This window comes from Salmo salar, unplaced genomic scaffold (genome assembly GCF_905237065.1).
Source record: "Salmo salar unplaced genomic scaffold, Ssal_v3.1, whole genome shotgun sequence".
Lineage (NCBI taxonomy): Eukaryota > Metazoa > Chordata > Actinopteri > Salmoniformes > Salmonidae > Salmo > Salmo salar.
Genome location: NW_025547739.1, coordinates 29,980 through 57,812, shown reverse-complemented (window position 1 = coordinate 57,812; position 27,833 = coordinate 29,980). Strand labels below are relative to the sequence as shown.

Genomic DNA, 27,833 nt, shown 5'->3' with positions numbered 1-27,833 from the left:
TCCCCTAGTCGGTGTCTGATACCTCCCCTAGTCGGTGACGGTCTGATACCTCCCCTAGTCGGTGACGGTTCGATACCTCCCCTAGTCGGTGTCGGATACCTCCCCTAGTCGGTGTCGGATACCTCCCCTAGTCGGTGACTCGGATACCTCCCCCTAGTCGGTGATCGGATACCTCCCCCTAGTCGGTGACACGGATACCTCCCCTAGTCGGTGACGGTGTCGGATACCTCCCCTAGTCGGTGACGGTGTCGGATACCTCCCCTAGTCGGTGACGGGTCGGATACCTCCCCTAGTCGGTGACGGATACCTCCCCTAGTCGGTGTCGGATACCTCCCCTAGTCGGTGACGGATACCTCCCCTAGTCGGTGACGGAACGGATACCTCCCCTAGTCGGTGACGGATACCTCCTCCTAGTCGGTGACGGATACCTCCCCCTAGTCGGTGACGGATACCTCCCCTAGTCGGTGATCGGATACCTCCCCTAGTCGGTGACGGATACCTCCCCCTAGTCGGTGACGGGATACCTCCCCTAGTCGGTGACGGATACCTCCCCTAGTCGGTGATCGGATACCTCCCCTAGTCGGTGACGGATACCTACCCCTAGTCGGTGACGGATACCTACCCCTAGTCGGTGACGGATACCTCCCCCTAGTCGGTGACGGATACCTCCTCCTAGTCGGTGTCGGATACCTCCCCCTAGTCGGTGACGGTGTCGGATACCTCCCCCTAGTCGGTGACGGTGTCGGATACCTCCCCTAGTCGGTGACGGTGTCGGATACCTCCCCTAGTCGGTGACGGTGTCTGGATACCTCCCCTAGTCGGTGACGGTGTCGGATACCTCCCCTAGTCGGTGACGGTGTCGGATACCTCCCCTAGTCGGTGACGGTGTCGGATACCTCCCCCTAGTCGGTGACGGTGTCGGATACCTCCCCCTAGTCGGTGACGGTGTCGGATACCTCCCCCTAGTCGGTGACGGTGACGGATACCTCCCCTAGTCGGTGTCGGATACCTCCCCCTAGTCGGTGTCGGATACCTCCCCCTAGTCGGTGTCGGATACCTCCCCCTAGTCGGTGTCGGATTCCTCCCCCTAGTCGGTGTCGGATTCCTCCCCCTAGTCGGTGTCCTCCCCCTAGTTGGTGACGGTGTCTGATACCTCCCCCTAGTTGGTGACGGTGTCTGATACCTCCCCCTAGTCGGTGTCGGATAACTCCCCCTAGTCGGTGTCGGATACCTCCCCCTAGTCGGTGACGGTGTCTGATACCTCCCCTAGTCGGTGACGGTGTCGGATACCTCCCCTAGTCGGTGTCGGATACCTCCCCTAGTCGGTGATCGGATACCTCCCCTAGTCGGTGACGGATACCTCCCCCTAGTCGGTGACGGATACCTCCCCTAGTCGGTGACGGAGTCGGATACCTCCCCTAGTCGGTGACGGATACCTCCCCCTACTCGGTGACGGATACCTCCCCCTACTCGGTGACGGATACCTCCCCCTAGTCGGTGACGGATACCTCCCCCTAGTCGGTGACGGATACCTCCCCTAGTCGGTGACGGATACCTCCCCCTAGTCGGTGACGGATACCTCCCCTAGTCGGTGACGGATACCTCCCCTAGTCGGTGACGGATACCTCCCCTAGTCGGTGACGGATACCTACCCCTAGTCGGTGACGGATACCTCCCCTAGTCGGTGACGGATACCTCCCCTAGTCGGTGTCGGATACCTCCCCTAGTCGGTGTCGGATACCTCCCCCTAGTCGGTGACGGTGTCGGATACCTCCCCCTAGTCGGTGACGGTGTCGGATACCTCCCCTAGTCGGTGACGGTGTCGGATACCTCCCCTAGTCGGTGACGGTGTCGGATACCTCCCCTAGTCGGTGACGGTGTCGGATACCTCCCCTAGTCGGTGACGGTGTCGGATACCTCCCCTAGTCGGTGACGGTGTCGGATACCTCCCCTAGTCGGTGACGGTGTCGGATACCTCCCCTAGTCGGTGACGGTGTCGGATACCTCCCCTAGTCGGTGACGGTGACGGATACCTCCCCTAGTCGGTGTGACGGATACCTCCCCTAGTCGGTGTCGGATACCTCCCCCTAGTCGGTGTCGGATTCCTCCCCCTAGTCGGTGTCGGATTCCTCCCCCTAGTCGGTGTCCTCCCCCTAGTCGGTGACGGTGTCTGATACCTCCCCCTAGTTGGTGACGGTGTCTGATACCTCCCCCTAGTCGGTGTCGGATAACTCCCCCTAGTCGGTGTCGGATACCTCCCCCTAGTCGGTGACGGTGTCTGATACCTCCCCCTAGTCGGTGACGGTGTCGGATACCTCCCCCTAGTCGGTGTCGGATACCTCCCCCTAGTCGGTGTAGGATACCTCCTCCTAGTCGGTGTCGGATACCTCCCCCTAGTCGGTGTCGGATACCTCCCCTAGTCGGTGACGGATACCTCCCCTAGTCGGTGTCGGATACCTCCCCTAGTCGGTGACGGATACCTCCCCCTAGTCGGTGTCGGATACCTCCCCTAGTCGGTGACGGATACCTCCCCTAGTCGGTGACGGATACCTCCCCTAGTCGGTGACGGATACCTCCCCTAGTCGGTGAGAGTCGGATACCTCCCCTAGTCGGTGTCGGATACCTCCCCCTAGTCGGTGACGGATACCTCCCCCTAGTCGGTGACGGATACCTCCCCCTAGTCGGTGTGACGGATACCTCCCCTAGTCGGTGACGGTGTCGGATACCTCCCCTAGTCGGTGACGGTGTCGGATACCTCCCCTAGTCGGTGACGGATACCTCCCCTAGTCGGTGACGGATACCTCCCCTAGTCGGTGACGGATACCTCCCCTAGTCGGTGTCGGATACCTCCCCTAGTCGGTGACGGATACCTCCCCTAGTCGGTGTCGGTGATACCTCCCCTAGTCGGTGACGGTGTCGGATACCTCCCCTAGTCGGTGACGGTGTCGGATACCTCCCCTAGTCGGTGACGGTGTCGGATACCTCCCCTAGTCGGTGACGGTGTCGGATACCTCCCCTAGTCGGTGACGGTGTCGGATACCTCCCCTAGTCGGTGACGGTGTCGGATACCTCCCCTAGTCGGTGTGTCGGATACCTCCCCCTAGTCGGTGTCGGATACCTCCCCTAGTCGGTGTCGGATACCTCCCCTAGTCGGTGTCGGATACCTCCCCTAGTCGGTGTCGGATACCTCCCCTAGTCGGTGTCGGATACCTCCCCTAGTCGGTGACGGTGTCGGATACCTCCCCTAGTCGGTGTCGGATACCTCCCCTAGTCGGTGTCGGATACCTCCCCTAGTCGGTGCGGTGTCGGATACCTCCCCTAGTCGGTGTCGGATACCTCCCCTAGTCGGTGTCGGATACCTCCCCTAGTCGGTGTCGGATACCTCCCCTAGTCGGTGTCGGATACCTCCCCTAGTCGGTGATCGGATACCTCCCCTAGTCGGTGACGGGTCATACCTCCCCTAGTCGGTGACGGATACCTCCCCTAGTCGGTGACGGATACCTCCCCTAGTCGGTGACGGATACCTCCCCCTAGTCGGTGACGGTTATACCTCCCCCTAGTCGGTGGTTCGGATACCTCCCCTAGTCGGTGTCGGATACCTCCCCCTAGTCGGTGTCGGATACCTCCCCCTAGTCGGTGACGGATACCTCCCCTAGTCGGTGACGGATACCTCCCCTAGTCGGTGACGGATACCTCCCCCTAGTCGGGTGACGGATACCTCCCCCTAGTCGGTGACGGATACCTCCCCTAGTCGGTGACGGATACCTCCCCTAGTCGGTGTCGGATACCTCCCCTAGTCGGTGTCGGATACCTCCCCTAGTCGGTGTCGGATACCTCCCCTAGTCGGTGTCGGATACCTCCCCTAGTCGGTGTCGGATACCTCCCCTAGTCGGTGTCGGATACCTCCCCTAGTCGGTGACGGTGTCGGATACCTCCCCTAGTCGGTGACGGTGTCGGATACCTCCCCTAGTCGGTGACGGTGACGGATACCTCCCCTAGTCGGTGACGGATCGGATACCTCCCCTAGTCGGTGTCGGATACCTCCCCTAGTCGGTGACGGATACCTCCCCCTAGTCGGTGCGTGTCGGATACCTCCCCCTAGTCGGTGTCGGATACCTCCCCCTAGTCGGTGTCGGATACCTCCCCCTAGTCGGTGGGTGTCGGATACCTCCCCTAGTCGGTGATCGGATACCTCCCCTAGTCGGTGTCGGATACCTCCCCTAGTCGGTGACGGATACCTCCCCTAGTCGGTGACGGTGTCGGATACCTCCCCCTAGTCGGTGTCGGATACCTCCCCCTAGTCGGTGTCGGATACCTCCCCCTAGTCGGTGACGGTGTCGGATACCTCCCCCTAGTCGGTGTCGGATACCTCCCCCTAGTCGGTGTCGGATACCTCCCCCTAGTCGGTGTCGGATACCTCCCCCTAGTCGGTGACGGTGACGGATACCTCCCCTAGTCGGTGACGGTGACGGATACCTCCCCCTAGTCGGTGTCGGATACCTCCTCCTAGTCGGTGTCGGATACCTCCCCTAGTCGGTGACGGTCGGATACCTCCCCCTAGTCGGTGACGGAGTCGGATACCTCCCCCTAGTCGGTGTCGGATACCTCCCCCTAGTCGGTGTCGGATACCTCCCCCTAGTCGGTGTCGGATACCTCCCCCTAGTCGGTGTCGGATACCTCCCCCTAGTCGGTGTCGGATACCTCCCCCTAGTCGGTGATGGTGTCGGATACCTCCCCCTAGTCGGTGTCTGATACCTCCCCCTAGTCGGTGTCTGATACCTCCCCCTAGTCGGTGTCTGATACCTCCCCTAGTCGGTGACAGTGTCGGATACCTCCCCCTAGTCGGTGACAGTGTCGGATACCTCCCCCTAGTCGGTGACGGATACCTCCCCCTAGTCGGTGACGGTGTCGGATACCTCCCCCTAGTCGGTGACAGTATCGGATACCTCCCCTAGTCGGTGTCTGATCCCTCCCCCTAGTCGGTGTCTGATCCCTCCCCCTAGTCGGTGACGGTGTCGGATACCTCCCCCTAGTCGGTGACGGATACCTCCCCCTAGTCGGTGACAGTGTCGGATACCTCCCCCTAGTCGGTGACAGTGTCGGATACCTCCCCCTAGTCGGTGTCGGATACCTCCCCCTAGTCGGTGTCGGTGTCGGATACCTCCCCCTAGTCGGTGACGGTGTCGGATACCTCCCCCTAGTCGGTGACGGTGTCTGATACCTCCCCCTAGTCGGTGTCGGAGTCTGATACCTCCTGGTAACCAGTCAGGTAATGAGGCTATGGAGACCTTGGGGGGGGTATGCTACGTTTGTTAGAATACCTTTTACCTATTTATAGACTCCACCGTACAACAGTCTTTAAACAACTCTGTGGGTGAGTAAATATACACTGGTCTGTTGGTCAGTTGGTCTTCCATCTCTCACCGTCTCTCCCAACATCTCACCGTCTCTCCCCACATCTCGCCGTCTCTCCCCACATCTCGCCGTCTCTCCCCACATCTCGCCGTCTCTCCCCACATCTCGCCGTCTCTCCCCACATCTCGCCGTCTCTCCCCACATCTCGCCGTCTCTCCCCACATCTCACGCTCGCCGTCTCTCCCCACATCTCACGCCGTCTCTCCCCACATCTCACGCTCGCCGTCTCTCCCCACATCTCACGCTCGCCGTCTCTCCCCACATCTCACGCTCGCCGTCTCTCCCCACATCTCACGCTCGCCGTCTCTCCCCACATCTCACGCTCGCCGTCTCTCCCCACATCTCACGCTCGCCGTCTCTCCCCACATCTCACCGTCTCTCCCCACATCTCACCGTCTCTCCCCACATCTCACGCTCACCGTCTCTCCCCACATCTCACCGTCTCTCCCCACATCTCACGCTCGCCGTCTCTCCCCACATCTCACGCTCGCCGTCTCTCCCCACATCTCACGCTCGCCGTCTCTCCCCACATCTCACGCTCGCCGTCTCTCCCCACATCTCACGCTCGCCGTCTCTCCCCACATTTCACGCATGTTTGCAGAGATGTCTTCCCAGCTATTTGTGCCTGTGGCAGGGGAGGACCAACCATATTCCAGATAAGCCAGATCTGGCAGGTTACAACATAGACTCTGACTGACACACCTTATTTACAAAATCAGGAGAGACGGGCGTTTTAGTTTAACATATCAATTTAGTGAATCTATGAGCTGGAAGAACAATCATAACCTCCCTGGGGTGAATCAGGACAATAAATGGCAGCCATTTGCTCTGTGTAATTGAATTATCCCTCAGCACAATCAGTTGGCGCTGTGTTACTGAGGTGAAATGTGACTCCTCCATATCCCAACGCGACCATTTGTGAACCTGGTAAATACAATTATATTATTAAGACAAGGTTGACATTTTGATGAGGTTTTATGACGGTTTAAATATGTAGGAGTGATCGTGTCAGTGAGGATGAAGCGGTAAAGGAGTACATACCATCAATCTCAGGGATTGAGGTAGCAGGAGTAGGCAGGGCCACGGGAGCAAGGGCGGCTGGTGTTAGCTCTGGGGCAGGGGCTGGGGCGTCTGAGGTAGCAGGAGTAGGCAGGGCCACGGGAGCAAGGGCGGCTGGTGTTAGCTCTGGGGCAGGGGCTGGGGCGTCTGAGGTAGCAGGAGTAGGCAGGGCCACGGGAGCAAGGGCGGCTGGTGTTAGCTCTGGGGCAGGGGCTGGGGCGTCTGAGGTAGCAGGAGTAGGCAGGGCCACGTGAGCAAGGGCGGCTGGTGTTAGCTCTGGGGCAGAGGCGGCTGGTGTTAGCTCTGGGGCAGGGGCGGCTGGTATTAGCTCTGGGGCAGGGGCTGGAGCTGCCACCTCACCTGGGGCCTCTACTGGTCCTGGGGCCTCCACTGGTCCTGGGGCCTCCACTGGCTCATTGGCAATGGCTGCTACAGGGGCCTCCACAGCCACAGGGGTGATTATTGGCTCTGCTGCAGGCTCAGCAGCAACAACAAGGTCAGTTATGGGGCCACTGGGTGCAGGGGCCTCCACAGCAGGGGCCCCCTCTGGGACAGCGGCCACAGCCTCAGCAGCAGGGGCCCCCACTGGGACAGCGGCCACAGGCTCAGGGGCTGGGGCTTCTTTGGTCTCCTCTGTTGGGGCTGGAGCTGGGGTCTCCTCTTTTGGGGCTGGAGCTGGGGTCTCCTCTTTTGGGGCTGGAGCTGGGGTCTCCTCTGTTGGGGCTGGAGCTGGGGTCTCCTCTGCTGGGGCTGGAGCTGGGGTCTCCTCTGTTGGAGCTGGAGTCTCCTCTGTTGGAGCTGGAGCTGGGGTCTCCTCTGTTGGGGCTGAAGCTGGCTCTGGGACCGTTTCAGCCACCTCAATGGGGGCAGCTACCTCGACTGGGGCAGCAGCTTCCACAGGTGCAGCTGTCTCGACCAGGGTAACCACCTCCACTGCAGCTCCAGTTTCAACAACAGGGGCCTCGTCAGACACCACTGTCTTAGCAGGAGCCTCTGCCACAGGAGCGGCCTCAACCACGACGGCCTCAACAGGGATCGCCGCCTCCACTGGGGCCACAGCCTCTACTAAAACCACAGCCTCTGAAGGGACCTCTGCTTCCACGGCTGCAGCCTCAGCAGGGACTTCAGGTGGAACCTCTGGCTCAGCTGCAGCCAGCATCACCAGGACCTGGTCCTCCTCCCATCCAGACCCCACGGTCTCCAGGGCCTCGGAGCCCATGATGACTGGCTCCTCAGAGTCATCAGTCAGGGCACTCTGGACAGGAAGTTGCATCTGGTCAGCGATGGTCTCTGTTTCCTCCGAGATGTGTCCATTCCTGACAACTGGAATAAAAAATTTAAAAAACACAGTAAGACATGAGGTTCATGAGAGAAAATGTATTTCTAGGTTTAACCTGACATCTGAAACCAGATCCAACTGTAACATTCCTGATAAACCATCATTGCACGGCAAAACATTTCTCACTTTGAATTCCAAACATTGGTTAACTAAGTTGAACTAACGAAGGATCTGATAGGCTTGAATACCTAAAATTCAAGCAGTTATGACTGATCAGCATTGACCTTGGTGTGTCTGTGTTGTCATGAACCAATCTAGTCGTGTTGTAGTTAACCATCTTCAGACGCATTCAGCACTCTGCCACAATAACACCTAAAACATTCAGTAGTAACTCCTGGTAACCCAATCCATGATCTACTGCCACAGTAACACCTAAAACATTCAGTAGTAACTCCTGGTAACCCAATCCATGATCTACTGCCACAGTAACACCTAAAACATTCAGTAGTAACTCCTGGTAACCCAATCCATGATCTACTGCCACAGTAACACCTAAAACATTCAGTAGTAACTCCTGGTAACCCAATCCATGATCTACTGCCACAGTAACACCTAAAACATTCAGTAGTAACTCCTGGTAACCCAATCTACTGCCACAGTAACACCTAAAACATTCAGTAGTAACTCCTGCTAACCCAATCCATGATCTACTGCCACAGTAATACCTAAAACATTCAGTAGTAACTCCTGGTAACCCAATCCATGATCTACTGCCACAGTAACACCTAAAACATTCAGTAGTAACTCCTGGTAACCCAATCCATGATCTACTGCCACAGTAACACCTAAAACATTCAGTAGTAACTCCTGCTAACCCAATCCATGATCTACTGCCACAGTAACACCTAAAACATTCAGTAGTAACTCCTGGTAACCCAATCCATGATCTATGTTTGCAACGCCAGCATGGTGTGTGCAATGCCAGGGTTGTGGGTTCGATTCCCACGGGGGGCAAGTACCAAAAAAAAAAATGCATGAAATGAAATGTATTCACTACTGTAAGTCGCTCTGGATAAGAGCGTCTGCTAAATGACTGAAATGTAAATGTAGATGTAACGGATTTAGATGTAACGGATTTAGATGTAACGGATTTAGATGTAACGGATTTAGATGTAACGGATTTAGATGTAACAGATTTAGATGTAACAGATTTAGATGTAACGGATTTAGATGTAACGGATTTAGATGTAACGGATTTAGATGTAACGGATTTAGATGTAACGGATTTAGATGTAATTAATCCACAGAACATAGAATAATGATGAGCTGTTCACTGTTGGTGTCGTTGCAGCAGCAGATGCCAAAATTCAGAAAGGTAAAAAAATGTACCATTTTGCTGTCAAAAGTCGACGCTTCCTCTTCAGGGTAGCTGTCACGTTAAATCAACCGTTATGTTGTCAAGTGTGGAGCCGTTTCACCCCTTTGTATTCAAATGCTTTGGTTGTTGGGACCATCCTGAAGTGTTTTAACTGCTGTTGAAATACGACTGAAACAGAAGTGGCCCCCTTTGGTAAGAGAGAGTCAGTCGGTTTGACTCGGCAGTGAGGGGGGGGAAAACAATAAAAGACAAGGAGAATTTCTAGGACATGCGGAACTTATTAAAAGATGAAAAACTCATCCTCCATTTCCTGGGGTTGAAGAATGTGATTTATTGAAAGCAACCTGCTGGTTTTTCCTCTCTGATGCCCTGAGGACAAGGTTCACCTAGTTATGAAACTGGGACGAGGAAGTGTATATGACTGATACAGACTAGATGGGGGGGGGGAATATCCATCCAAGGGTAGGCTACTGGACACCTGGAAAACACACAATAGGATAGTCTAAGCCTGGTCCCAGATTTGTTTGTGTTGTATAGCCCACTTCTAGGATGTTTCAGAATACAATGAATTACCATAGAGTTGTTGGGCAAGACAACACAAACAGATCTGGGACCAGTCTGTCTGCAAAAACAGTTCAGGAAATCACAACCTTCCTATGATTTAATCCATGTCGCTGTTAACTCCTCCACCTTCCCCCGATGTAAACAGAGCATTGTTTCATGCATGACATAAACCAAATGATCAAATTAGACACTCCAGCTTCCTGGTTTGGTTTGACTGTCGTAGCCCCTAAAGACCAGGGAGCAACGACTGGAAAGGAATGTGATGGGCTAGCACAAAATAGGACCAGGACCAGTGGAAGACAAGCAAACAGAGAGAGATAGATTTAGAGGTCTACATGAGGAGTTATGGGGTGATGATATTAGTTATGGGGTGATGAGGAGTTATGGGGTGATGAGATTAGTTACGGGGTGATGAGGAGTTATGGGGTGATGAGATGAGGGTTTATGGGGTGATGAGATTAGTTACAGGGTGATGAGGAGTTATGGGGTGATGAGGAGATACGGGGTGATGAGGAGTTACGGGGTGATGTGATGAGGAGTTATGGGGTGATGAGGAGTTATGGGGTGATGTGATGAGGGGTTATGGGGTGATGTGATGAGGGGTTATGGGGTGATGAGGAGTTATGGGGTGATGAGGAGTTATGGGGTGATGAGGGGTTATGGGGTGATGAGGAGTTACGGGGTGATGAGGAGTTACGGGGTGATGAGGAGTTACAGGGTGATGTGATGAGGGGTTATGGGGTGATGTGATGAGGGGTTATGGGGTGATGAGGATTATGGGGTGATGAGGGGTTATGGGGTGATGAGGTTGGTATGAGTTATGGGGTGATGAGTTATGGGGTGATGAGGGGTTATGGGGTGATGAGATGAGGGGTTATGGGGTGATGAGATGAGGAGTTATGGGGTGATGAGATGAGTAGTTATGGGGTGATGAGATGAGAAGTTATGGGGAGATGAGGAGTAATGGGGTGATGAGGAGTTATGGGGTGATGAGGTGATGAGTTATGGGGTGATGAGATGAGGAGTTATGGGGTGATGAGATGAGGTGATGAGTTATGGGGTGATGAGGAGTTATGGGGTGATGAGATGAAGAGTTATGGGGTGATGAGGCGTTATGGGGTGATGAGATGAAGAGTTATGGGGTGATGAGATGAGGAGTTATGGGGTGATGAGATGAGGTGATGAGTTATGGGGTGATGAGATGCGGTGATGAGTTATGGGGTGATGAGATGAGGTGATGAGTTATGGGGTGATGAGGAGTTATGGGGTGATGAGATGAAGAGTTATGGGGTGATGAGGCGTTATGGGGTGATGAGATGAAGAGTTATGGGGTGATGAGATGAGGAGTTATGGGGTGATGAGATGAGGTGATGAGTTATGGGGTGATGAGATGCGGTGATGAGTTATGGGGTGATGAGGAGTTATGGGGTGATGAGATGAGGAGTTATGGGGTGATGAGGAGTTATGGGGTGATGAGATGAGGACTTAACTTCAGGGGCGAGGGGGGTCATTGGTTGGTTTAACTTCAGGGGCGGGAGGGGTCATTGGTTGGTTGGTTTAACTTCAGGGGCGAGGGGGTCATTGGTTGGTTGGTTGGTTTAACTTCAGGGCGAGGGGGTCATTGGTTGGTTGGTTTAACTTCAGGGCGAGGGGTCATTGGTTGGTTGGTTTAACTTCAGGGGCGAGGGGGTCATTGGTTGGTTGGTTTAACTTCAGGGGCGAGGGGTCATTGGTTGGTTGGTTTAACTTCAGGGCGCGGGGGGTCATTGGTTGGTTGGTTTAACTTCAGGGGCGAGGGGGTCATTGGTTGGTTGGTTTAACTTCAGGGGCGAGGGGGTCATTGGTTGGTTGGTTTAACTTCAGGGGCGAGGGGGTCATTGGTTGGTTGGTTTAACTTCAGGGGCGAGGGGGTCATTGGTTGGTTGGTTGGTTTAACTTCAGGGGCGAGGGGATCATTGGTTGGTTGGTTTAACTTCAGGGGCGGGAGGGTCATTGGTTGGTTGGTTTAACTTCAGGGGCGGGAGGGTCATTGGTTGGTTGGTTGGTTTAACTTCAGGGGCGAGGGGGGTCATTGGTTGGTTGGTTTAACTTCAGGGGCGAGGGGGTCATTGGTTGGTTGGTTTAACTTCAGGGGCGAGGGGGTCATTGGTTGGTTGGTTTAACTTCAGGGGCGAGGGGGTCATTGGTTGGTTGGTTTAACTTCAGGGGCGAGGGGGTCATTGGTTGGTTGGTTTAACTTCAGGGGCGAGGGGGTCATTGGTTGGTTGGTTGGTTTAACTTCAGGGCGAGGGGGTCATTGGTTGGTTGGTTGGTTTAACTTCAGGGCGAGGGGGTCATTGGTTGGTTGGTTGGTTTAACTTCAGGGCGAGGGGGTCATTGGTTGGTTGGTTGGTTTAACTTCAGGGGCGAGGGGGGTCATTGGTTGGTTGGTTGGTTTAACTTCAGGGGCGAGGGGGGTCATTGGTTGGTTGGTTTAACTTCAGGGGCGAGGGGGTCATTGGTTGGTTGGTTGGTTTAACTTCAGGGCGAGGGGGTCATTGGTTGGTTGGTTTAACTTCAGGGGCGAGGGGGTCATTGGTTGGTTGGTTTAACTTCAGGGGCGAGGGGGTCATTGGTTGGTTGGTTTAACTTCAGGGGCGTGAGGGTCATTGGTTGGTTTAACTTTAGGGCGAGGGGGTCATTGGTTGGTTGGTTTAACTTCAGGGGCGGGAGGGTCATTGGTTGGTTGGTTTAACTTCAGGGGCGAGGGGGGTCATTGGTTGGTTGGTTTAACTTCAGGGGCGGGAGGGTCATTGGTTGGTTTAACTTCAGGGGCGAGGGGGTCATTGGTTGGTTGGTTTAACTTCAGGGGCGGGAGGGTCATTGGTTGGTTGGTTTAACTTCAGGGGCGGGAGGGTCATTGGTTGGTTTAACTTCAGGGCGAGGGGTCATTGGTTGGTTGGTTTAACTTCAGGGGCGGGAGGGTCATTGGTTGGTTGGTTTAACTTCAGGGGCGAGGGGGTCATTGGTTGGTTGGTTTAACTTCAGGGGCGAGGGGGGTCATTGGATGGTTTAACTTCAGGGGCGAGGGGGGGTCATTGGTTGGTTTAACTTCAGGGGTGAGGGGGACATTGGTGAACACCTGGGTGAAATTACACTTCTCTCTCACATGGCCTTGCAAGCAACTCCTGAGCTGAATAATGAAAACTGGTTAAAAAAAATGCTGCAGTTACAGTTGTACAGCCAGCTAGATCTCAGGGATAGGACAGCTGTTGTCTGTAGCTGGCTGGCTGGCGGGACTGGCTGGTAGTGGGACAGAGACAGTCAGAGACAGACAGTACAGCCAGCTAGATCTCAGGGATAGAACAACTTGTCTGTAGCTGGCTGGCTGGCGGGACTGGCTGGTAGTGGGACAGAGACAGACCGAGACAGTACAGCCAGCTAGATCTCAGGGATAGGACAGCTGTTGTCTGTAGCTGGCTGGCTGGTGGGACTGGCTGGTAGTGGGACAGAGACAGACCGAGACAGACAGTACAGCCAGCTAGATCTCAGGGATAGAACAACTTGTCTGTAGCTGGCTGGCTGGCGGGACTGGCTGGTAGTGGGACAGAGACAGACCGAGACAGAGAGAGCTAGACAGTACAGCCAGCTAGATCTCAGGGATAGAACAACTGTTGTCTGTAGCTGGCTGGCTGGTGGGACTGGCTGGTAGTGGGACAGAGACAGACCGAGACAGAGAGAGCTAGACAGTACAGCCAGCTTGCTCTCAGGGATAGAACAACTGTTGTCTGTAGCTGGCTGGTTGGCGGAACAGAGACAGACAGAGATAGAGCCTCTCTTGGCATGGATTACTCGTGTGTCAACATGATTACCATCCAAAGATGACAGAGATCCCAGTCAAAACAGCTAGTCAGTCCCTGGACAGAGGGAGAGGGAGAGAGAGAGAGAGAGAGAGAGCAGGGGGATGGGGACCCAGTGGGACCACTGTGGCATTGGCTGGCATACAGCTGGTGAGACAGCGCTGTTAGATGGGACAGATCACTGCCATGCAGTGCCACATGTACAGAGTAGCAGCATGGTACAATAAAACATTTCAGAGGTGACGCCAGCCTCTGGGACAAAGACAGAGAGCATCTCCAGGTGACTTGACTGGCTAACTGGGTGGTACTACAACAACCCCCTGAAACAGACAGACACACTGCTAGAGATGGTACTACAACAACACCCTGAAACAGACAGACCCACTGCTAGAGATGGTACTACAACAACACCCTGAAACAGACAGACAGACCCACTGCTAGAGATGGTACTACAACAACACCCTGAAACAGACAGACCCACTGCTAGAGATGGTACTACAACAACACCCTGAAACAGACACACTGCTAGAGATGGTACTACAACAACACCCTGAAACAGACAGACAGACCCACTGCTAGAGATGGTACTACAACAACACCCTGAAACAGACACACTGCTAGAGATGGTACTACAACAACACCCTGAAACAGACAGACACACTGCTAGAGATGGTACTACAACAACCCCCTGAAACAGACAGACCCACTGCTAGAGATGGTACTACAACAACACCCTGAAACAGACAGACAGCCCACTGCTAGAGATGGTACTACAACAACCCCCTGAAACAGACAGACCACACTGCTAGAGATGGTACTACAACAACACCCTGAAACAGACAGACCCACTGCTAGAGATGGTACTACAACAACACCCTGAAACAGACACACTGCTAGAGATGGTACTACAACAACACCCTGAAACAGACAGACACACTGCTAGAGATGGTACTACAACAACACCCTGAAACAGACAGACAGACACACTGCTAGAGATGGTACTACAACAACACCCTGAAACAGACAGACCCACTGCTAGAGATGGTACTACAACAACCCCCTGAAACAGACAGACCCACTGCTAGAGATGGTACTACAACAACCCCCTGAAACAGACAGACAGACCCACTGCTAGAGATGGTACTACAACAACCCCCTGAAACAGACAGACCCACTGCTAGAGATGGTACTACAACAACACCCTGAAACAGACACACTGCTAGAGATGGTACTACAACAACACCCTGAAACAGACAGACACACTGCTAGAGATGGTACTACAACAACCCCCTGAAACAGACAGACCTAAACAACCTGTATCAAGACATACTGACGGTCCCTCTGTAACAACCTGTATCAAGACATACTGACGCCCCAGTAACAACCTGTATCAAGACATACTGACGGTCCCTCTGTAACAACCCTGTATCAAGACATACTGACGGTCCCTCTGTAACAACCTGTATCAAGACATACTGACGGTCCCTCTGTAACAACCTGTATCAAGACATACTGACGGTCCCTCTGTAACAACCTGTATCAAGACATACTGACGGTCCCTCTGTAACAACCTGTATCAAGACATACTGACGGTCCCTCTGTAACAACCTGTATCAAGACATCCTGACGGTCCCTCTGTAACAACAGGGCAGTGAGTACACAGTGTGAGTGTATGTTAAATGATTACATAACAATGTCCTCAGCTGTGCCTGGTCCTAGTGTGTAGAAGCCATGTGGCAGGCCAGGCAGGCAGGCCAGGCAGGACCAGAGCCAGGCAGGCCCCATGAATGGACAATATGGTCCCTGTGTCAGCCAGGCCTCTCTATGGGTACCAGGGCTTCCATTAGACAGGTTGTGGCAAAAAAAAGTCAACAGAAAAGCAATAAATAAAAACTATTTCTGGTCAGGAGAAAAAAAAATCTCATTACAAAAATAATGATTTTTATTTATTGATGGAAATGCCAGTCGATGTACCAGTCAAAAGTTTGGACACACCTACTCATTCAAGGGTTTTTATTTATGTTTTACTATTATCTACATTGTTGAATAATATTGAAGACATCAAAACTATTAAATAAGACATATGGTTTCATGTAGTAACCAAAAAAAGTGTTAAACAAATCAAAATATATTTTATATGTGAGATTCTTCAAAGTAGCCATCCTTTGCCTTGATGACAGCTTTGCACACTCTTGGCATTCTCTCAACCAGGCTTTTAACCTGGAATGATTTTCCAACAGTCTTGAAGGAGTTCCCACATATGCTGAGCACTTGTTGGCTGCTTTTCCTTCACTCTGCGGTCCAACTCATTCCAAACCATCTCAATTGGGTTGAGGTCGGGGGATTGTGGAGGCCAGGTCATCTGATGCAGCACCAACACTCTCCTTCTTGGTCAAATAGCCCTTACACAGTCTGGAAGTGTGTTGGGTCATTGTCCTGTTGAAAAATAAATGATAGTCCCACTGCAGAATGCTGTGGTAGCCATGCTGGTTAAGTGTGCCTTGAATTCTAAATAAATCACAGACGGTGTCACCAGTAAAGCACCACCACACCTCCTCCTCCTCCATGCTTCACGGTGGGAACCACACATGCGTAGATCGTCCGTTCAGCTACTCTGCGTCTCACAAAGACACAGCGGTTGGAACCAAAAATCTCAAATGTGGACTCATCAGAACAAAGAACAGATTTCCACCGGTCTAATGTCCATTGCTCGTGTTTCTTGGCCCAAGCAAGTCTCTTCTTCTTATTGGTGTCCTTTAGTAGTGGTTTCTCTGCAGCAATTCGACCATGAAGGCCTGATTCACACAGTCTCCCCTGAACAGTTGATGTTGAGATGTCTGTTACTTGAACTCGATGAAGCATTTATTTGGGGTGTAATTTCTGAGGCTGGTAACTCTAGTGAGTTGTGGGGCGGCAGGTAGCCTAGTGGTTAGAGGGGGGAGGCAAGTAGCCTAGTGGTTAGAGGGGGGAGGCAAGTAGCCTAGTGGTTAGAGGGGGAGGCAGGTAGCCTAGTGGTTAGAGGGGGAGGCAGGTAGCCTAGTGGTTAGAGGGGGGAGGCAGGTAGCCTAGTGGTTAGAGGGGGGGCAGGTAGCCTAGTGGTTAGAGGGGGAGGCAGGTAGCCTAGTGGTTAGAGGGGAGGCAGGTAGCCTAGTGGTTAGAGGGGGAGGCAGGTAGCCTAGTGGTTAGAGGGGGGAGGCAGGTAGCCTAGTGATTAGAGGGGGAGGCAGGTAGCCTAGTGGTTAGAGGGGGAGGCAGGTAGCCTAGTGGTTAGAGGGGGGAGGCAGGTAGCCTAGTGGTTAGAGGGGGAGGCAGGTAGCCTAGTGGTTAGAGGGGAGGCAGGTAGCCTAGTGGTTAGACGGGGAGGCAGGTAGCCTAGTGGTTAGAGGGGGAGGCAGGTAGCCTAGTGGTTAGAGGGGGAGGCAGGTAGCCTAGTGGTTAGAGGGGGAGGCAGGTAGCCTAGTGGTTAGAGGGGGAGGCAGGTAACCTAGTGGTTAGAGGGGGAGGCAGGTAGCCTAGTGGTTAGAGGGGGAGGCAGGTAGCCTAGTGATTAGAGGGGGGAGGCAGGTAGCCTAGTGGTTAGAGGGGGAGGCAGGTAGCCTAGTGATTAGAGGGGGGAGGCAGGTAGCCTAGTGGTTAGAGGGGGAGGCAGGTAGCCTAGTGGTTAGAGGGGGAGGGCAGGTAGCCTAGTGGTTAGAGGGGGAGGCAGGTAGCCTAGTGGTTAGAGGGGGAGGCAGGTAGCCTAGTGGTTAGAGGGGGGAGGCAGGTAGCCTAGTGGTTAGAGGGGGGAGGCAGGTAGCCTAGTGGTTAGAGGGGGGAGGCAGGTAGCCTAGTGGTTAGAGCATTGGACTAGTAACCGAAAGGTTGCTAGATTGAATGCCCGAGCTGACAAGGTACAAATCTGTCGTTCTGCCCCCTGAACAAGGCAGTTAACCCACTGTTCCTAGGCCGTCATTGTAAATAAGAATTAGTTCTTAACTGACTTGCCTAGTTAAATAAAAGGTTAAAATAAAAAAGGAACTTATCCTCTGCAGCAGAGGTAACTCTGGGTCTTCCTTTCCTGTGGCGGTCCTCATGAGAGACAGTTTCATCATAGCGCTTGATGGTTTGTGCGACTGCACTTGAAGAAACTTTCAAAGTTCTCCGTATTGACTGACCTTCATGTCTTAAAGTAATGATGGACTGTCGTTTCTCTTTGCTTATTTGAGCTGTTCTTGCCATAATATGGACTTGGTCTTTAACCAAATAGCGCCATCTTCTGTATACCACCCCTACCTTGTCACAACACAACTGATTGGCTCAAACGCATTAAGAAGGAAAGAAATTCCACAAATTAACAAGGCACACCTGTTAATTGAAATGCATTCCAGGTGACTACCTCATGAAGCTGGTTGAGAGAATGCCGAGTGTGCAAAGCTGTAATCAAGGCAAAGGTTGGCTACTTTGAAGAATCTCAAAAATAAAATATATATCGATTTTGATTTGTTTAACACTTTTTTGGTTACTACATGATTCCATATGTGTTATTTCATAGTTTTGATGTCTTCACTATTATTCTACAATGTAGAAAATAGTAAAAATAAAGAAAAACTCTAGAATTAGTAGGTGTGTCCAAACTTTTGACTGGTCCTGTAAATACATTTGATCTTCATGCTTATCAGTCTACAAGTTAATTTGGATAATATAGTCTAATTAAATTGCTGTGTATTTTCGTTAGTCGTCATGTATCTTACTTATCCAACACAACTATCAGGTGCACAGCATACAGAGTCTATTTTGAGCGGGATTTCTCCTCAGCTGGTTTCTGCTGGAGTAAAACATGTGCTTTTATATAAACTCATTCACTGTATAACAATTCCAAATTCGATCCCATGTTAAAAACAGGTTTGGTGCACGATTTAAATAGAGCTTCTATTTTTTTATTTCTCCACTGGTAATGGAAGCGCGCCATTGAAGAGCAGGCAACAGGCTATCCGCGCGTCACCCACCACTTTACAATGTAAACTGTAGGCAGTACGCACTTTGAAAACATCATTCATTGTTTGTAACCTGAACGCTTTATTTCATATTATGGAGGCATGTCTTGCCTTGCTTCAAATTAGCCTATAGGCACAATCCAACCATGGAAACGTGGAGACAATTATTTTATAAAGACTTCATAGGCGTCGAGTGAGTTTGAAGTTTGTGGAAGCTACAATTTATCCCACCATTCTGGGCGCCAGACATGATTTTCATATGCGCAGTTTATTGTTACAGTTATGTAGTACGACTCTGGGATGAGTTGGAGGTGGTATGTAGTACGACTCTGGGATGAGTTGGAGGTGGTATGTAGTACGACTCTGGGATGAGTTGGGGGTGGTATGCAGTACGACTCTGGGATGAGTTGGGGGTGGTATGTAGTACGACTCTGGGATGAGTTGGGGGTGGTATGTAGTACGACTCTGGGATGAGTTGGGGGTGGTATGCAGTACGACTCTGGGATGAGTGGGGTATCGACTCTGGGATGAGTTGGGGGTGGTATGCAGTACGACTCTGGGATGAGTTGGGGGTGGTATGCAGTACGACTCTGGGATGAGTTGGGGTGGTATGTAGTACGACTCTGGGATGAGTTGGGGGTGGTATGCAGTACGACTCTGGGATGAGTTGGGGGTGGTTGTACGACTCTGGGATGAGTTGGGGGTGGTATGTAGTACGACTCTGGGATGAGTTGGGGGTGGTATGCAGTACGACTCTGGGATGAGTTGGGGGTGGTATGTAGTACGACTCTGGGATGAGTTGGGGTGGTATGTAGTACGACTCTGGGATGAGTTGGGGGTGGTATGTAGTACGACTCTGGGATGAGTTGGGGGTGGTATGTAGTACGACTCTGGGATGAGTTGGAGGTGGTATTAGTACGACTCTGGGATGAGCACTCTGGGATGAGTTGGGGTGGTATGCAGTACGACTCTGGGATGAGTTGGGGGTGGTATGCAGTACGACTCTGGGATGAGTACGACTCTGGGATGAGTTGGGGGTGGTATGTAGTACGACTCTGGGATGAGTACGACTCTGGGATGAGTTGGGGGTGGTATGTAGTACGACTCTGGGATGAGTACGACTCTGGGATGAGTTGGGGTGGTATGCAGTACGACTCTGGGATGAGTTGGAGGTGGTATGTAGTACGACTCTGGGATGAGTTGGGGGGTGGTATGTAGTACGACTCTGGGATGAGTACGACTCTGGGATGAGTTGGGGGTGGTATGTAGTACGACTCTGGGATGAGTACGACTCTGGGATGAGTACGACTCTGGGATGAGTTGGGGTTGGTATGTAGTACGACTACTCTGGGATGAGACTCTGGGATGAGTACGACTCTGGGATGAGTTGGGGGTGGTATGTAGTACGACTCTGGGATGAGTACGACTCTGGGATGAGTTGGGGGTGGTATGTAGTACGACTCTGGGATGAGTACGACTCTGGGATGAGTTGGGGGGTGGTATGTAGTACGACTCTGGGATGAGTACGACTCTGGGATGAGTTGGGGGTTGGTATGTAGTACGACTCTGGGATGAGTACGACTCTGGGATGACTCTGGGATGAGTACGACTCTGGGATGAGTTGGGGGTTGGTATGTAGTACGACTCTGGGATGAGTACGACTCTGGGATGAGTTGGGGTTGGTATGTAACCGACTCTGGGATGAGTACGACTCTGGGATGAGTTGGGGGTTGGTATGTAGTACGACTCTGGGATGAGTACGACTCTGGGATGAGTACGACTCTGGGATGAGTTGGGGGTTGGTATGTAGTACGACTCTGGGATGAGTACGACTCTGGGATGAGTACGACTCTGGGATGAGTTGGGGGTGGTATGTAGTACGACTCTGGGATGAGTACGACTCTGGGATGAGTTGGGGGTGGTATGTAGTACGACTCTGGGATGAGTACGACTCTGGGATGAGTTCCTTAGTTGGGTGGTATGTAGTACGACTCTGGGATGAGTACGACTCTGGGATGAGTACACTCTGGGATGAGTACGACTCTGGGATGAGTTGGGGGGTGGTATATAGTACGACTCTGGGATGAGTTGGGGGCTGGTATATAGTACGACTCTGGGATGAGTTGGGGGGTGCTATGGCTGGCTTTTCTAAGAAGCCGTCACCACTCAATTCAATTCAAAGGGGCTTTATTGGCATAGGAAACGTGTTGACATTTACAAAGCAAGTGAAGTAAACAGAAGTGTTAAGGTAAAACAACATCAACAGTGAACTAATTGGATTTAAACAGGACAAATTACACTCAAAAAGGTTTAACAAAACAAATGATAATATAACATTTAAAATGGCTGTGTGTTTTAGCAATGTGCAAATAGTTGTAGTATGAATAGTGGGGGAAGATAAATAAACAAATAAATATGGGTTGTATTTACAATGGTGTTTGTTCTTCACTGGTTGCCCCTTTTCTCATGGCAACAGGTCACACATTTTACTGCTTGTGATGACACACTGTGGTATTTCACCCCAGTAGATATGGGAGTTTATCAATGTTTGATTTGTTTTCTAATTCTGCGTGGGTCTGTGTGATCTGAGGGGAAATATGTGTCTGTAATAGGGTCAAACGTAGGGCTGTGGCGGTTCACGAAATTTCATCAGCCGGCGATTGTCAAGCAAATAACTGGTCGGTTTCAAGGTAATTGACCCGTTAATGAACATAAAACACATTTAGCATCTCCTGGCTTCGAACACACCGCCTACGAGCCACTGATGCAGACCTTTGGAACGTCTACATTTAAAAAAAAAGTTGAATAAATCCATGTAATATAGTCTACACCATCACAATACACCCATTATTTATTATAGACAGGTCTAATGAAGCACGATATGAATATCTTGCTCCTGATTATATAGAATGGGACTCACAGAGTCTATTTATCTTTTAGCTTCCTCATAATGTGGTTGAGTCGAATTGTGTTGCTGTCCTGGGGCTCTGTGGGGTCTGTTTGTGTTGCTGTCCTGGGGCTCTGTGGGGTCTGTTTGTGTTGCTGTCCTGGGGCTCTGTGGGGTCTGTTTGTGTTGCTGTCCTGGGGCTCTGTGGGGTCTGTTTGTGTTGCTGTCCTGGGGCTCTGTGGGGTCTGTTTGTGTTTGTGAACAGAGCCCCAGGACCAGCTTGCTTAGGGGACTCTTCTCCAGGTTCATCTCTCTGTAGGTGATGACTTTGTTATGGAAGGTTTGGGAATCACTTCCTTTTAGGTGGTTGTAGAATTTAACGGCTCTTTTCTGGATTTTTGATAATTAGCGGGTATCGGCCTAATGATGCTCTTCATGCATTATTTGGGGTTTTGCGTTGTACACAAAGTGCAGATCTCAATTGGGTGTTTGTCCCATTTAGTAAATTCTTAGTTGGTGAGCGACCCCAGACTTCACAACCATAGAGGGCAATGGGTTCTATAACTAACTGAAGTATTTACACAGTACAGGCCGTGCCACAGGAGAATCACAGCTAACAGGTTGGGTCAGAAACCATATAGCCTCATGGATATGACAGTACAGGCCGTGCCACAGCAGAATCACAGCTAACAGGTTGGGTCAGAACCATATAGCCTCATGGATATGACAGTACGGGCCGTGCCACAGCAGAATCACAGCTAACAGGTTGGGTCAGAACCATATAGCCTCATGGATATGACAGTACAGGCCGTGCCACAGCAGAATCACAGCTAACAGGTTGGGTCAGAACCATATAGCCTCATGGATATGACAGTACAGGCCGTGCCACAGCAGAATCACAGCTAACAGGTTGGGTCAGAACCATATAGCCTCATGGATATGACAGTACAGGCCGTGCCACAGCAGAATCACAGCTAACAGGTTGGGTCAGAAACCATATAACCTCATGGATATGACAGTACGGGCCGTGCCACAGCAGAATCACAGCTAACAGGTTGGGTCAGAACCATATAGCCTCATGGTGACAGTCGGGCCGTGCCACAGAGAATCACAGCTAACAGGTTGGGTCAGAACCATATAGCCTCTGGGATATGGCAGTACGGGCCGTGCCACAGCAGAATCACAGCTAACAGGTTGGGTCAGAACCATATAGCCTCATGGATATGACAGTACGGGCCGTGCCACAGCAGAATCACAGCTAACAGGTTGGGTCAGAACCATATAGCCTCATGGATATGACAGTACAGGCCGTGCCACAGCAGAATCACAGCTAACAGGTTGGGTCAGAACCATATAGCCTCATGGATATGACAGTACAGGCCGTGCCACAGCAGAATCACAGCTAACAGGTTGGGTCAGAACCATATAGCCTCATGGATATGACAGTACAGGCCGTGCCACAGCAGAATCACAGCTAACAGGTTGGGTCAGAAACCATATAGCCTCATGGATATGACAGTACAGGCCGTGCCACAGCAGAATCACAGCTAACAGGTTGGGTCAGAACCATATAGCCTCATGGATATGACAGTACAGGCCGTGCCACAGCAGAATCACAGCTAACGGGTTGGGTCAGAACCATATAGCCTCATGGATATGACAGTACAGGCCGTGCCACAGCAGAATCACAGCTAACAGGTTGGGTCAGAACCATATAGCCTCATGGATATGACAGTACAGGCCGTGCCACAGCAGAATCACAGCTAACGGGTTGGGTCAGAACCATATAGCCTCATGGATATGACAGTACAGGCCGTGCCACAGCAGAATCACAGCTAACGGTTGGGCGAGAAACCTATGGTTTACCACTCCATAGGGGGGAAGAGGCTGATAACAAGAGGTGATTGTTTTTTGGTTCTGGTTTCTGACATATTTTTAACTCGAGGAAAGATAAGCTACTAATGCATTATCATTGGCTGTGGTTAGTCAAAAGATGCAACTAAATCACCAATAACTTAGTAAATATTAACACCAGGTAGTAATAACAATAAAGAGTTCTGCTATAATATATATATATATATATATATATATATATACACATGAGGAGCTTGCTTCTACACCTGCATGATCGGCTATGAAAAGCCAACTGTTATAATCTCCACCCGGCACAGCCAGAAGAGGACTGGCCACCCCTCATAGCCTGGTTCCTCTCTAGGTTTCTTCCTAGGTTCTGGCCTTTCTAGGGAGTTTTTCCTAGCCACCCCTCATAGCCTGGTTCCTCTCTAGGTTTCTTCCTAGGTTCTGGCCTTTCTAGGGAGTTTTTCCTAGCCACCCCTCATAGCCTGGTTCCTCTCTAGGTTTCTTCCTAGGTTCTGGCCTTTCTAGGGAGTTTTTCCTAGCCACACTGTTTGGGGGTTTTAGGCTGGGTTTCTGTACAGCACTTTGAGACATCAGCTGATGTAAGACATCAGGATGTGTAAGACATCAGGATGTGTAAGACAGGATGTGTAAGACAGGATGTGTAAGACATCAGGATGTGTGACATCAGCTGATGTAAGAAGGGCTATATAAATAAATGTGATTGATTGATTGTTTGATTGATAATCCCAATGTACCACCAGATAGTGATAATGATAAAGCGTTTTGCTATAATCACAATGTAACACCCTACCACCCCCCCCCAAAAAAAAGACTTCAGAAGAGGAAAGTGTAACAATGCTGAAGTGTTGGAACAATTTGTCTGTATTCTAATGGGGGAAAAAACGGGTTACTTTGACACAACCTTCTGCAGTGTGACAATGTATTCTAATGGGGGGAAAACGGGTTACTTTGACACAACCTTCTGCAGTGTGACAATGTATTCTAATGGGGGGAAAACGGGTTACTTTGACACAACCTTCTGCAGTGTGACAATGTATTCTAATGGGGGAAAAAACGGGTTACTTTGACACAACCTTCTGCAGTGTGACAATGTATTCTAATGGGGGGAAAAACGGGTTACTTTGACACAACCTTCTGCAGTGTGACAATGTATTCTAATGGGGGAAACGGGTTACTTTGACACAACCTTCTGCAGTGTGACAATGTATTCTAATGGGGGGAAAACGGGTTACTTTGACACAACCTTCTGCAGTGTGACAATGTATTCTAATGGGGGAAAAACGGGTTACTTTGACACAACCTTCTGCAGTGTGACAATGTATTCTAATGGGGGAAAACGGGTTACTTTGACACAACCTTCTGCAGTGTGACAATGTATTCTAATGGGGGGGGGAAACGGGTTACTTTGATACAACCTTCTGCAGTATGACAATGTATTCTAATGGGGGGAAAACGGGTTACTTTGACACAACCTTCTGCAGTGTGACAATGTATTCTAATGGGGCAAAAAACGGGTTACTTTGACACAACCTTCTGCAGTGTGACAATGTATTCTAATGGGGGGGAAACGGGTTACTTTAACACAACCTTCTGCAGTGTGACAATGTATTCTAATGGGGGGAAAACGGGTTACTTTGACACAACCTTCTGCAGTGTGACAATGTATTCTAATGGGGGGAAAAACGGGTTACTTTGACACAACCTTCTGCAGTGTGACAATGTATTCTAATGGGGGGAAAACGGGTTACTTTGACACAACCTTCTGCAGTGTGACAATGTATTCTAATGGGGGAAAAACGGGTTACTTTGACACAACCTTCTGCAGTGTGACAATGTATTCTAATGGGGGAAAACGGGTTACTTTGACACAACCTTCTGCAGTGTGACAATGTATTCTAATGGGGGAAAACGGGTTACTTTGACACAACCTTCTGCAATGTGACAATGTATTCTAATGGGGGAAAAAACGGGTTACTTTGACACAACCTTCTGCAGTGTGACAATGTATTCTAATGGGGGGAAAAACGGGTTACTTTGACACAACCTTCTGCAGTGTGACAATGTATTCTAATGGGGGGAAAAACGGGTTACTTTGACACATTCGTTAAAGTGTCACTGTTAACTGACCCTGCCAAAAATAGAAGTTACTCACCAAATGTGTCTCCATTGGACTCCTCGGGTTTTGTCCCCGGTCTCTTCTCCTCATCGACAGTCTGTGTGCTGGACGAAGAACACCCCATGGTGAAGAAGAAGAGAAGAGAGATGAAGAGGAAAATATGAAAAGAAGACTGAGACTAGAAGCGAACGGGTCGATACTCTGTCAAACTCGGACAGCGACTGTCTGGATAAAACATGAATAGAAACAGCGAGGTGGTTGAGACTAGAAGCGAACGGGTCGATACTCTGTCAAACTCAGACAGCGACTGTCTGGATAAAACATGAACAGAACAACAAGGTGGTTGTTTACGAGGTATAGCTGGAGCGCATTATTTCCTGTTGTCCGTCTGCCCTGTCTGTTTATGCATGGCTAGTCGCCTTCATGCCCAAGACAACGGACTGTTGTTTTCTACACACCAACCACACGCAAGGCACTCTCTGCTCGCTCGCTCTCTCTCTTCTTTCTCTCTCTCTCTCTCTCTCTCTCTGCTCTCTCTCTTCTCTCTTCTCTCTCTCTCTCTCTCTTTACATTAGGGAAGTAGTTTAGACAAAGAGCGCGTTGATCAACTCCGCCCCCCATCCTCTCATTCAGGAAAGCCCATTCTCTGAAAATCCACCTGGTGGATCAGATTTCTATTTCACCTTTAATTAACCAGGTAAACTAGTTGAGAACAAGTCCTTTATTTAACCAGGTAGGCTAGTTGAGAACAAGTCCTTTATTTAACCAGGTAGGCTAGTTGAGAACAAGTCCTTTATTTAACCAGGTAAACTAGTTGAGAACAAGTCCTTTATTTAACCAGGTAGGCTAGTTGAGAACAAGTCCTTTATTTAACCAGGTAGGCTAGTTGAGAACAAGTTCTCATTTACAACTGCGACCTGGCCAAGATAAAGCAAAGCAGTTCGACACATACAACAACACAGAGTCACACATGGAATAAAACAAACATACAGTCAATAATACAGTAGAAAAATAAGTCTATATACAATGTGAACAAATGGCATGAGGAGGTAAGGCAATAAATAGGCCATAGTAGCAATGTGATTACAATTTAGCAGATTAACACTGGAGTGATAGATGAGCAGATGATGATGTGCAAGTGGAGATACTGGTGTGCAAAAGAGCAGAAAGTAAATAAAAACAATATGGGGGATGAGGTAGGTAGATTGGCTGGGCTATTTACAGATGGACTATGTACAGCTGCAGCGATCGGTTAGCTGCTCAGATAGCTGATGCTTAAAGTTAGTGAGGGAAATAAAAGTCTCCAGCTTCAGCGATTTTTGCAATTCGTTCCAGTCATATGTACTGGCGAGTTCTCGTTCCCCCGTTTATAGTTCAAGTAACTTGGAATTTATTACTAATTATAACTGTTTGTTTGTTTATTATTACTCATAAGAAAATCCAAGACTTTGGTCCAGACGTTGATGGATTGTCAACAACAAGTCATTTGTCAGTAAGTGCCTGCAGCTCTTTCCGCAAAAAATGGGTATCAGACGTGATTGATCAAAGGAGCCAATGTCTGCAGAAATAGGGCGTGTGTGTGCAGTGTGTGCAGTGTGTGTGTGTGTGTGTGTAGTGTTACTTAGTTGCTGTTAAACAGAGTGACATCTATCAGTACTGTACTATCGTTGACGCGACATCGCCATCTAGTGGATGAAGTAACTACCTGCAGCACCAAATATGTTTGTCTCTTCCACAAAACAAGCAGAACCGCACCTGACCCGGTGGGCACTGTACCGGGTAACACTGGTTACCAGAACCGCACCACCCGGTGGGCATTGTACCGGGTAACACTGGTTACCAGAACCACACCTTACCCGGTGGGCACTGTACCGGGTAACACTGGTTACCAGAACCGCACCTGACCCGGTGGGCACTGGACCAGGTAACACTGGTCACCAGAACCACACCACCCGTTACCAGAACCGCACCACCCGGTAGGCACTGGACCAGGTAACACTGGTCACCAGAACCACACCACCCGTTACCAGAACCGCACCACCCGGTGGGCATTGTACCAGGTAACACTGGTTACCAGAACCGCACCACCCGGTGGGCATTGTACCAGGTAACACTGGTTACCAGAACCGCACCTGACCCGGTGGGCACTGTACCGTGTAACACTGGTTACCAGAACCACACCACCCGTTACCAGAACCGCACCACCCTGCGGCCATTGTACCGGGTAACACTGGTTACCAGAACTGCACCACCCGTTACCAGAACCGCACCACCCTGCGGCCATTGTGCCGGGTAACACTGGTTACCAGAACCGCACCACCCGTTACCAGAACCGCACCACCCTGCGGCCATTGTACCGGGTAACACTGGTTACCAGAACCGCACCACCCGTTACCAGAACCGCACCACCCTGCGGCCACTGTACCGGGTAACACTGGTTAC

The 27,833-nt window shown here is 50.8% G+C and overlaps 1 protein-coding gene across 1 annotated transcript; it reads right to left on the bottom strand.

Moving 5' to 3' along the window:
- Positions 1-5,837: 5,837 nt before the first annotated feature.
- Positions 5,838-25,952, bottom strand: LOC106561136 (flocculation protein FLO11). Its single transcript, XM_045711539.1, has 3 exons — positions 25,428-25,952; positions 6,457-7,797; positions 5,838-6,339 (listed from the first exon to the last, which is right to left on the bottom strand). Exons 1-3 carry the CDS (start codon positions 25,513-25,515, stop codon positions 6,257-6,259), a joined length of 1,512 nt encoding a protein of 503 aa, XP_045567495.1. The 5' UTR covers positions 25,516-25,952; the 3' UTR covers positions 5,838-6,256.
- Positions 25,953-27,833: the final 1,881 nt, after the last annotated feature.

Coding starts and splice junctions, on each gene's coding strand:
- LOC106561136 (XM_045711539.1), bottom strand. CDS start 25,515: ATGGGGTGTTCTTCGTCCAGCACACAGACTGTCGATGAGGAGAAGAGA. Junction 7,798..25,427: donor GTCCAATGGAGACACATTTG/GTGAGTAACTTC, acceptor TTTTTATTCCAG/TTGTCAGGAATGGACACATC. Junction 6,340..6,456: donor CTCAATCCCTGAGATTGATG/GTATGTACTCCT, acceptor TGTATTTACCAG/GTTCACAAATGGTCGCGTTG.